The sequence below is a fragment of the Conger conger genome, chromosome 6 (assembly GCF_963514075.1).
Source record: "Conger conger chromosome 6, fConCon1.1, whole genome shotgun sequence".
Lineage (NCBI taxonomy): Eukaryota > Metazoa > Chordata > Actinopteri > Anguilliformes > Congridae > Conger > Conger conger.
In genome coordinates, this window is record NC_083765.1 from 20,757,522 (window position 1) to 20,769,467 (window position 11,946).

The 11,946-nt window shown below is 42.9% G+C and overlaps 1 protein-coding gene across 2 annotated transcripts; it reads right to left on the bottom strand.

Annotated features, from left to right (window-relative positions):
• Positions 1–1,697: 1,697 nt before the first annotated feature.
• LOC133130843 (eukaryotic translation initiation factor 4E-1A) lies at positions 1,698–11,613 on the bottom strand. 2 transcript variants are annotated; one of them, XM_061245743.1, is made up of 7 exons: positions 11,490–11,613; positions 9,485–9,588; positions 8,378–8,473; positions 7,075–7,138; positions 5,043–5,156; positions 3,435–3,574; positions 1,698–2,717 (listed from the first exon to the last, which is right to left on the bottom strand). In XM_061245743.1, exons 1-7 carry the CDS (start codon positions 11,607–11,609, stop codon positions 2,603–2,605), a joined length of 753 nt encoding a protein of 250 aa, XP_061101727.1. In that variant the 5' UTR covers positions 11,610–11,613; the 3' UTR covers positions 1,698–2,602. The 2 variants fall into 2 exon arrangements, with proteins under 2 accessions (XP_061101727.1, XP_061101728.1); XM_061245744.1 differs by lacking the exon at positions 11,490–11,613 and adding an exon at positions 11,313–11,458.
• Positions 11,614–11,946: the final 333 nt, after the last annotated feature.

The window sequence follows — 11,946 nt, forward strand, 5'->3', positions numbered from 1 at the left end:
CACCCTACTAGTTAGCTGGATAACTGCACCACATACAACCCAGAACCAAAACACCTGGAACATGGACTGAAGTAAAAAAGGAGCTTTTTTAGTGCGATTTTGTAGCTAATTTGGCAATACTGCTTCGTGATACAGGCCCCTGCTCTGAGGCAGAAAATTAATCACAGGCCTGGTTATCAGCAACCGTTGGACCACTTCCAGCTGTTCCATGTAGACGGTGGATATTTGATCGCCTTTGTTAAAATGAGACTTGAAAGTGTCACTTGTTCAGATTAAATGAATTATCCTCTGTTGAAACTGCGACGTGAAGTTCCGCTTTGCAGACGATGGAAAGCGGCATCGACCTACGTTCAATAAAAATCTGACACCGATACATCTCTCCATTAAGACAGGATTCCTCAAGAGCGATAACGAATTTAACGTCTCCTTTCAACCCGCTGCTAGTAGCAACCTAATGCACCGAATGCTAACTCGTTAACGGCAGCGTTCGCGGGGCAATTACAAGCGTCAAATCGCGTTTTAATCAGGAGGCAACAAGCAAAACAAATATTGCCGCTGCCCTATCATTCCACCACACACACCCGCACATTCCACTCCGGGAAAACAGCATAGCTGGTCAGAAAGAACCCACCCCCACTCACCAAAGCACAACATACATGTTAACGTTCCTTTTTGTGTTGAATGGTGAAATATTCAGTGTGCAGATCTGGATGAGAACAAGTGTGTGGGAATCTATACAAAAGTGAAAAATTAACAATTTTGTGAAAGCGATGAACAGCTACAGAGGCCAAACCAGTCCAGGTCAGTGAAATACCAGTCAACGTGCGACTGTAACAAACCAGCTAGAACAACCGCTTGTCTCCTTTGTGCTATTGTGCATTGTTGTGACAAACGGAAATAAAGGATGGTCCCGTTGTTTTGATTTCCAGAATGATGCTCTTTTTTGGTTTCCAGAATGGCTGCTGGGTGGTGGGTTGGCAGTGTGATCTAAGTTGGGTGGTGGGTTGGCCTCGCTGATCTAGAACATATTAACTTCAAGGTTCTGGGAAAACAACCAACAGACCTAAAACCCCAGTCCCGCGTAATAGTCTCTACGTTTTGCCTTTCCACATTATACCCAGACTATTACTGCTCACTAGCTAGCAGCGTTGAAAAGAAAAAAAGAAAACTTACCCAAGTGTGCTACAAACTCACGAACACAAAACCTTTTCACAAGGTTATAACCAACGTTAAAGAAAAGAAAAGATTCAGTAACATTGTGATGATGTTGGGAAAATGCCAGCTCCAAAAGAAAGCGAAGGCCACCACCAATTGTTATTAGACGAGCACAATGTAAAGCTGGAAAGCGGAACAGGGAGACTGCAATTAAGAGACTATTCAGTGTAATGAACAGCTCACTGCAACAGTAAAAAATACTTCTGCCCTGAAACTCCTCAATCCTGTCAGAACAAACCAATTCCTGAATACCCAGACCTGTCAGTCAAAATCAACCCAGTGTGAGCTTCACAAGCTTTAACAGCGTTTGATACTTTCTGTCCCAATACAAACAATAAATACATGACCATTGAAGATTAAATTATTGAAATTCACAATTCAATACTCAAAAAAAGAGCACTTGCTTAACACTTCTTTTCTAAAGTTAAAGAAATAATTTTCCATTGTATGAAGCGAAATAAGTTTAGCTTTAAAAAAAAAAAAACAGTTCAATGTACACGTTTATTTACAGACGTTTTTTCCTCTTCGTCTTTATACAAGGGGATTTCAAATTGAGGCATTCAATTAAAGCAAATTATATTCAAAATGAATACATGTCTGAAAAGGCAGCCAAACATAAAACAAAAGTATTTTTCCCCCATATATCTTAGCATTTATAGCAAGGAATGTAAAAATTACAAGTTACATAAAAAATCCACAATATCATTAAGAAAAAAAACACTATATTGAATTGCAAAACCAATTTTAATTATGTTAATGCTCAAGAAAAAATGAAGCTACAGAAAATCACATTAGCTTGATTACACTCTTTATAAAGTCCAAACCCCTCTAAAACAAAACCAAACTAAGCTTTGAAAACAACCAAAATGGCGGAGGCTACATAAATCTTCTGGCGAAAATGAATGAAATAAATTAAAAGGCTTTAATAGTGTTAAGGATTACAGCAAAAGCACTGCTGTAAAGAGAAGCACAAAGCAATTTGAAAAGATTCAAAAATTAATTTCCCGCTGTCTGCCGTTTAATCAACAGAAGATTTAAAAGACAAACATGGTTTTTATTGACATCGTTACATCAACTTTCTTTTTCCTTTTTTCGTATGAGGTTAATGTGCAAATTTAATTGCACAAGTGTGAGAACCCAAGTTTGTTTGTTTTTGTGGTTTAGGTCGTATGAAAAACTGCTGAAAGGATGAACTTGTGTGGCGGAACAGAGTCGAGGTGGCGTGACTGTATGATCAGAGTTTTCTCCAGATTCGATCAAACGCAGTCCGTTCTGCTTCTGAAGAAGCTTTGGTTTAACCTGGGTGTGGATTGCGTGACGCGGTCATCTCAAACAAAATGAAATAAAAAAAAGTAAAATAAAAAAAAAAGTATGGGTCTGGCAGCTCTCAGACGATGAACTTGTTCTTGGTGGTGGAGCCACTCTTGGTTGCCGTGTCGGCGTGGGACTGGTAGCCGATGGTCAGCTTCTGTGGCACACCTAATCGCTCCTTATACACCCTCCTGTGACCAGGAGAGAAGAGACGCAACAAGAAGCTTGTCAATCATTACACACTCTCAAATCTAAGACATTTTTACAAATAAATGTCATATTTATTTTTTATAGCAGCAGTGAAAAAGGCTATGAGCAGCCTGGTCAGGCTCACAGTGCTGTAAGGTTATGAGCAGCCTGGTCAGACTCACAGTGCTGTAAGGTTATGAGCAGCCTGGTCAGGCTCATAATGCTGTAAGGTTATGAGCAGCTGGTCAGGCTCACAGTGCTGTAAGGTTATGAGCAGCCTGGTCAGGCTCATAATGCTGTAAGGTTATGAGCAGCCTGGTCAGGCTCACAGTGCTGTAAGGTTATGAGCAGCCTGGTCAGACTCACAGTGCTGTAAGGTTGTGAGCAGCCTGGTCAGGCTCACCATACTGTAAGGTTATGAGCAGCCTGGTCAGGCTCATAGTGCTGTAAGGTTATGAGCAGCCTGGTCAGGCTCATAGTGCTGTAAGGTTATGAGCAGCCTGGTCAGGCTCATAATGCTGTAAGGTTATGAGCAGCCTGGTCAGGCTCACAGTGCTGTAAGGTTATGAGCAGCCTGGTCAGGCTCACAGTGCTGTAAGGTTATGAGCAGCCTGGTCAGACTCACAGTGCTGTAAGGTTATGAGCAGCCTGGTCAGGCTCATAGTGCTGTAAGGTTATGAGCAGCCTGGTCAGGCTCACAGTGCTGCAAGGTCACTCACCCTATATGGGTCACAGCCTCCCTGTTCTCATAGTCAGTCGTCCACACAGCGATTTTGTCTCCTTTCGTCCGGATGTTGACGACCGCACCACACACCTCGTCGCTGTAGTCATCGAAGGCCTCGCCGATCAGACACAGAAGCTAGGGCAGAACCGCACAGTTAAATATATGGTCTATGTTGGTTTTGTTCACATTTAATGTTGGGGTTTTTTTTTTTTTATATTCACTCAGATGTATTTCCTGTTAATATCTTTTGTGGGGGGGCAGCCTGTAGCCTAGTGGCTAAGGTACATGACTGGCAGCCGGAAGGTTGGAGGCTCAAGCCCGCTGTAGCCACGATAAAATCCACACAGCTGTTGCGCCCCTGAGCAAGGCCCTAAACCCCACATCGGGGGGATTGTCCCATGCTTAGTCTATTCAACTGTAAGTCACTTTGGATAAAAGCTAAATAAAATAATATGAATTATTATTTAGCATAGTGTTTGTCTGTTGTGATTATGTGGAACTGTTGACACTTGTGACACAAGAAAAACAAAAATAAATTATAATCGTATTGTAGAACCAGACCTGAGGCCGGTAAGGGCTTCCAACCATCTGCAAGGACAACACTTCAGAGTCCTCCAGGGTCTTACCAACAAGTGAATGCTCGCATAAGACATACAGCACAAAATGCACTGCTTTTTAAAACTGTACATCTGATAAAATATCTGCCTCTGATTTACACTATAAGTCTTTAGCTAGAGAAAGGAGACTCTTGAGAAATAACAGACAATCAAGCACCTTCAAGCAAAATCCAAGCACCTTCTTTGCCTCACATTTTTCTCATTGGAAACAAAGTACTTTCAAAACCCATAGGAATATTCTAGATCAGAGGCCTTCACTCCTGGTCCTGGAGCGGCACAGGTATGGCTGGTTATTGTTTTCGCCTTAATATTACTCTTCAAGGGTTCTGAATTTCTGTATGTTTACATTAGGACTCGGAACTGTACTGTCCTCTCAGGTCCACTTTTGCACTTGTTCTTGTGTTTGATTTGCACTTTGTTGTACGTCGCTCTGGATAAGAGCGTCTGCTAAATGCCACATAATGTAATGTAATGTAATGTAATATCAGCAAGCAATTCAGCCCCAAGAAACCAGGCGAGGGGAGTTAACTGAGTAATTAACTGCTTTAATTGATCAATTAAGTGCTGAGTAACAACAAAAGCCAGCACACCCTGCAGCTCTCCAGGACCAGGAGTGAGGTCCACTGTTTTTGATGCTTCTATAACAGGAGAGAATTTGGAGGTAATTGGGGGGGCTATAGAGCAGGGTTTCCTAACTCCAGACCTTAGGACCCATTTTCCCGAAGGTTTTTGCTGTAACCAGGAACTCACACACCTCATTGGAACAACCAAACCACCAAAAATGCCCTTGATCAGTTAAATCAGGCATGCGAGTTCCTGGATACAACAAAAACTTTCTGCCAAGTGGGTCCCTGAGGACTGGAGTTGAGAAACACTGCTATAGAGGAGAGAGTGGGAGAGACTTGGATGGTGGACAGATTTGGGGCACTATAGGGGGAGAGGAAGCAAACTAAGGCAGGGTCGAGGGTGGGGGGTTGTTAACTCACTGTCTCCAGCCAGAAGCGGTCTAGGTCGGCCCGACGCTGCTGCTTGTTGAGCGTGATCAGCCATCGCCCTCCTCGCTTGTTCCTCTCGTCCTCCCACATGGGCTCGATGCCGTCCTATCACAGAACAGCATGTTAGAGAGGTGGCTTGATGCCATCCTATCACAGCACAGGATGTTAGCCAGGTGGCCCAAAGCCATCCTATTACAGCACAGCATGTTACAGAGTTATGTATGTTAGTGTGTCTCAATGCTGTCCTATCACAGCACAGGATGCATGCAGTTTAAAGAAGGCATAATGTTGCCAACGTGCTAATGATACACTCCTCAGGGTTAAAAACCCAAATGATCCCAAAGGGGACACACACTAATTACAATGCAAAGAGTGATTTTGTTATACCCGCTTTAACACATTTCACAAGTGGGACAGCGGCCCAACCCAATTCCCCCATTTCAAGCATACTAATGCCTAATGCCTGCTACCTGCTACATACTCACAACAAAGCGCTGAGCAACAACCTTCTAATGGTTTAAAATAGGCAGTAATATCTTTAATCATTTCCCAGAACTGTTTTTTTTGAGAGCAAAGGGGCCATCTTGCCTGCAGGATCCCCAGTGCATGCAGAAACTGCATTTCACCTACTGTGCTGGACACCAATTAGATTTTATTGAAACAGGAAAGTCTGCCAAAACCAACTCCTCTCTGGAAAGCCAGAGTAACTCAATGTAATAATTTCTTTAAAAATGATAGATGCAGCAACTAGCAGCCAATTCCACAGACTAGAGAACACACACTTGAGTGCAGAAGTTCACTTACTTCAGCAAACGCTTAAAGCTTCAGGTAACGGACACTGATGTACCCAATAAAACAGGAAACCAAACTAAACACAAGGTCTTAAATTAAATAGATGCTCAAATATACATCATTTACAGGCATTCCACTTGTCAAAAGAGAAACTGGCTTCAATCATTCTCCTAGGGGCGTGTGTGTCTGTGTGTGCGAGAGAGTCGCTTTTCAGTGTTGAATCAAACTCTCTTACTCTGTGAAAGAGAAAGGTACATAAAATAGCTCCTCCGTGGTTAATTATGGGACAACGATGGGTTCAGTTTCCTCCGAGCTGAAACACCACACACACATCCCTGATAGATACACACACACACACACACACACACACACATGCACGCGCACACACACCCCTGGACACACACACAGCGGCAGACTGGATATAGAGCCGTTTGACCTCCAGAGAGTGAAGCCACGGTGGGCACTGAAAGGCCACCTCAGAGCTGGTTCTGCTCCTGTATGTTTAGCGCAGGAATCTCAAAGGGCCAAGCTTTAGGACCAGACATAGGGGAGCCACTGGGCCCAGAATCCACCATGCATCGGGGATCCACTGGAATCCAGAATCAATCATACATGAGATCCACTGGGTCCAGAATCCACCACACACAGGGGAGGGGATTCACTGGGCCCAGAATGTACCATGCATATGGATCTACTGGAATCCAAAATCCATCATGCATAGGGGATCCACAGGCCCCAGAATCCACCACATATTTGAGGAGCCACTGGAATCCAGAATCCATCATACATATGGGATTCACTGGGTCCAGACTGACAGTGATGCCATATGAAACCTAGGTGGACGCCACGTGGGAAGGATGGCGTGTGACCTTCTGAGGCACCGTTATCAGCATGTCACAGACCTTACTCCAGGTGTGTGTGAAGGCACCAGATCCACCATAATTTAGTAGATCAATGAGACCTACCAGATAAACTGCATCCGACAGACCTACTGGAGCGAGATGACCTACTGGATCATTCCAGCTCAGAATGATAATGGGTGAATCCCACAGTACCATGTGTGCCACATTCAGAGAGCTCCTGTAATGACAGCTCTCTCTTCATAATGTACAGAGCACATGGACACCTGTTAGGGCTCATTTCAGCTGTATAAACTGCAGTGCTGCTAATGTTCAGAAATGTTACATCTTCATTCAGCTGGGGTTATAAAACAGATAAAAACACGTCCTACCTTGAAGAGGGAGTAGTCGCAGCCAGACATTAGATTGCTGGAGAGCTGAATGTGGTTGTAGAGACTGGGGAGAGCAAACCCGTTAACTCCGCGTCGCAGAGAAAACACTTCACATTTAATGCACAAAAACACAAAATGTCAGACGCAATCCCGGCATTATTACAGAGCAGAAACAGGTTTGAACCTTCACTACATTTATTAAAGTTATTTTATGTGGAATCAAATGTCAGTTCCTCTCACTCGGTGCAAAGCACTCCATAGAGTTCTGGAACTTTAAAGGCAGCCTAATCACTTTTATATGCCAATAAAACAGACAGTCTAAAACCTGCAGCTATCAAGTTATTGTTGTCAGGCCGCTTGTAACTGCAGTGTCACTCCAAAAAACAAACAGGGTTTTGTACACAAAGATCAGTGGGACTGAGAGTGGGATCTTTCAAATCGCTTATTTTTCACCTCCCATCTCCTTGGTCTTTGCCTGATGGAGAAATTTTTCATCATTAAATGTTCCTTCTAGGAGTGAGAAGCAAGGAAGCTCCTGAAGCTTTACTGAGGCAGAAACACAAAGCGCATCCTTGGCTGAAAATTTTTTTTTGGAAAGCGTGACATTTAAATAATCAACCTTTGGGTCCACCTCTCCCAATCTGTCACGCATCTGTCACATCTGTAGTGGACGTGGCTTCCAACTGACATTTGAAGGAGCATGGGCATTCCTTTTGCCTCATTCACATATTCTATTCCCTCATCTTCACCTCCTTTTCTCGCTTCCTACTTTTTTGCCTCCCACAATGGGTGGAGTGAGGAGCAAGAAAAGCAAGAAAATAAAAAAATAAAAAGGAAGGCAGTGAAAAAGAAGAGATTGGAAAGAACCCTGTGTCATAAACACGGGAAGTGTGGCAACATATACAGAGCCACACCCATACATAATTTCCGTCAGATAATTATCTGACAATCTGGCACTGAGAATTCATTAGTTTCCATGCCTACTCACCTACAGCCTGACCTGCATGTATACTATTTATCAGTATATTTATTATAAAATAGTCTGCTGGTATAAACTACTGGAGACAATTACAAGCACTTTTTTTATCATAATGCTTTGAACTTATCACCAATTAGTGCCATTTATTACTTCCAAACTAAATCACTCATCCATTTAAGAGATAGACACATAATGCATACTAATCATTTGAGATTCATACTTTTTACGAGCCCAAAAAGAAATAGCTTGTGTTCACCCATGCATTAATTTCACATTTCTGCAGCCCTGTCCAAGGCATTCAGAAGTGTGCAGGAAAGTACTTACGCCCAGAAATCTTCCACTGTGTCAAATTTGGAAATCAGACGGAGGTTGGCCTGCCAGGTTTTGCTTTTGTCATTTTTAAAGAACCAAAGAGACCATCTGCAGAGAGAAAGCCCATGTTACATGCCGTAATTTACCCATACTACTTCAGATATAGAGGACATCAAGCTACTGTTTCCTAGGCAAGGGAGAGCCAGTGACTACACTACACTACAGGCCACACGCAGTACTACGGGAGAGCCAGTGACTATTTGACATCCTACAGGCCACCTGCAGTGTTAAACATATAGAACCGTGTCACCTGCCGTTACCACATCCATCCCCTACAGCATCACTTTCGCAGATCACAGATTTACAGAGGAGCCCGTCACACTCCTACTGGTGTGCAGCAACTATCCAGGCACTGCCATGCACATTAAAACAACCTGAACAGCTCACAGGTAAGTCCAAAAGAGATTCCCGCTACTTTAACAAAAAAAACTTCATAACGCAATCGACAATTCATTGTCATAATGATATATTTGCAGGTAGCTACTAATTTCAGTGGTGCAGCCACTTTGGGTGGAGAGAACAGTTCTTCACGGCAGACCGAAATGCTGACAGGACTTTGGCTAGTTCAGCAGCTTTTAATATAATGCTGATATAAATATCCAGCCTTGAGATTATAAAACTATACAAGTTTAAAATCTACTCTAAACACAGACCTGACACCGCATGCGGATATAGAAAATCACAAATGCTGACCTATGCTTTCCATCAAGAGGAGCTCAACACAAAAAATAGCAAAAACATTCTCCCAAAACTGATGAATACTCACATTTACAGCTTAATATGCAGCGCTAACGGGATGTTGAAATCGATGTTGAGCAATGCGAAAAATGTCTAAATTAAACCCTGGGGGGAAAAAAAACTCAATGGCCACACGCCACGCTCAGCCCTAACCATAACCATGGTGATCGATGAACATTAAATATATTCAGACACGGTAAATAAGATGGCGAATTTCAAAGAACAATACATAGCATCTGTACACTTACCAAGGAGACATACCATGGTGTGGAGGCCACAATTACCTCAATAAAAAGGTGTTTTGGTTCAAAGGAAACTCGCCTGTTCTGTAGTGGATGTTTAATGTAGCTTTCGGTACTGATGATCTCTTGACTGGTTTCTTCGGTTTTTTCTTCTTCAGGATTTTGGGGGTTTGAAGTGGTTTCCTGCAGGATGGGGTGGAAGGTAAAAGGAACATTAATAAACTCTTCATTTTGGGCCCACTCGGGAAATATCCCACATCTAATACTCCTCAGTACGGTTTGCGGGCATCTCCAAACAAGCTTTCCCATGAACACCAGAGACAATCTGTATCTCACAGCAACATTCATTCCATCTCCAATCTCCTGAACAAACCATTTTCACTGCTCGTTTTGGCAAACCTTTATTTCAATTTCTTGCGAATGGTTCCGCAGGAAACTCCGCGGGTTTGGCTTCATGTTGCCTAGCATTCTTAAACAGAATCTGGGAGTTAATGGCCCAATATTTGAGCTCTCTCCAAGTTCAATTATTTTCTGATGACGTCTCATCTGGTACAATGTACTAGTAAACAGGCATGGCATTTCATATGCCAAGTCACTGTTCTCTGAGTTGGAAGGACTTCATGCCATCGGGCGACATTGGCTCAGGAGGTAAGAGCAGTCATCTGGCAGTCGGAGAGTTGCCGGTTCAGTCGGTGTGTCGAAGTTCCCCTGAGCAAGACACCTAATCCCCAAATACAAATGTATGAATGGGTGAATGAGAAGCATTCATTGTACAGCGCTTCGGATAAAGGCGCTATATAAATGCCAACCATTTACCATTTACTATGGTAATGTATTGATCCAAAGCTTATTCTTGGTCAAAACAAAACTTGTTATGGCTATATTCCAACACATGCTTGATGTAATGATACCCTTGGCTCATTGTTTTTTTTTTTGTAAGTCTAACTGTCAGTATGCACTCGAACCAGGAGAACAGGATAAAACTAGCAAAGTTAGCCAATTGCCGTGAAACTGGCAAGTGCTGGTGATTGTGCGCTAGGCTAACGAAATTAGCCAACATTACCCTGTTAGTTTAACAACTTACCAGGAATCAGCAAATCAATAATACTTATATTATTGTTATTATAGCAGCAATTCAATGAACAGGCAAAACCAGTAACATGTTACTGTAGCTAACCAGCTAAGAACCAGCCTGCATGCTAGTTAGTCTAATCTAAATGACATTTCAAAATTGTTCTCATTTTGAAATTATCTGGCTAAATTAAGTATTCTGAGTTAGCTTAACCGTGCACGCATAGGCTAGCTAGCTATATTACCCAAAATGTGCTGGCTACATATCGGCTGGGCAAAACTTTCCTTAATTGGCGAGGCTGTCTAACAGGTTACCCGGCTGTACGAGGCGGAGTAACCGCCTAGCTTTGCGGGAACGAAGCGTCTCTTCTCGAAGTGGAGAGTACAGCTGAAATCATCCAAATTGGGGGATTGCAAACTGGCTAACGTTAACGTCACACTACTTGGGCAATTAAAGCAAGGCACTCATAACCAGCGTGCTGACGGAGCGTTGGCCTGTGTTTTCACCCACAAGCCGAACACCATATGGCTGTCCACCGATTTTAAAAAAAAAAAAAGAAAAAGGGGGTTGTGCTTTTTTTGTTCACGGTTGCAATGCACTTTAGTCCCGTTCTACAGTGACAACACCCCTGTGTACGATGTGCCATGTAGGCGTGCGGTTGTACAGGCCCGGGTGTAGGCTACAGTTTCGCTGGAAGAGCTGTTAGTCACACCGAAAAGGTGCTTGAATGCTTAACCCTGATACATATTTCTGACTCCCCCAACAAGGTCCCATGTTTCTGCCGTCCCCTTCTACAAACACTCGGTACTGGGGATGCAGTGGCTGAGAAACACACCGTAAAGCACCACATTCCCGAAACTATCTGGGCCACTTTATTCCCGCAAGCACGACCAGGACAACACTTTTCTTGTTCTTGTATTTCTCTAGTACAATGTCCGTGGCGAAAGTTAACGAAAAGACGCCGTTAAGTGGCCTGCATGGCCATATGTGTCAGCAGAGAAAGTTCACTCACCGGTTCCGCGGTCGCCATCTTATATCGATCTGATTCAGAGGCCTCTACTGGGAGCATAAAATCCGATTGGACCCAGTCTTCCAACGTGACAGGCCCAAACATGGAAATCCATTTACGCATGCTCAAAAATAACTCATCGGTGGTGACTGGATATGTAGTCTCCAAATGTCCCTCGCGCATAGCGAAGGGAACAATATTGCTACGGTCTCCGAGTTTATCCAGCATTTTTCTCATTTGTGGAAAAATGAGTAAAACTAAATTCCATGGTAAAATACTGTAAAAAATAAATGATTATTTATTCACTGTACTGTTGAGAAAATAATTATAACTTTATTTATGTAACACTTTTAGAGTATACAGCACAAATTGCTTTACAGCAGTGAAGAACAAATACCATAAAAACAGACACAATGCCATAAGGAGACACAATGGCATTAGAGATGTACCTTTATAGTTT

Excerpts from the sequence above, each read along its gene's own strand:
- LOC133130843 (XM_061245743.1), bottom strand. The coding sequence starts at position 11,609 with ATGCGTAAATGGATTTCCATGTTTGGGCCTGTCACGTTGGAAGACTGG. Across the intron at positions 7,139-8,377 it reads ACAGTGGAAGATTTCTGGGC|TCTCTACAACCACATTCAGC; the intron begins GTAAGTACTTTC and ends TGCTCTCCCCAG. Across the intron at positions 2,718-3,434 it reads GAGGCTGTGACCCATATAGG|GAGGGTGTATAAGGAGCGAT; the intron begins GTGAGTGACCTT and ends TCCTGGTCACAG.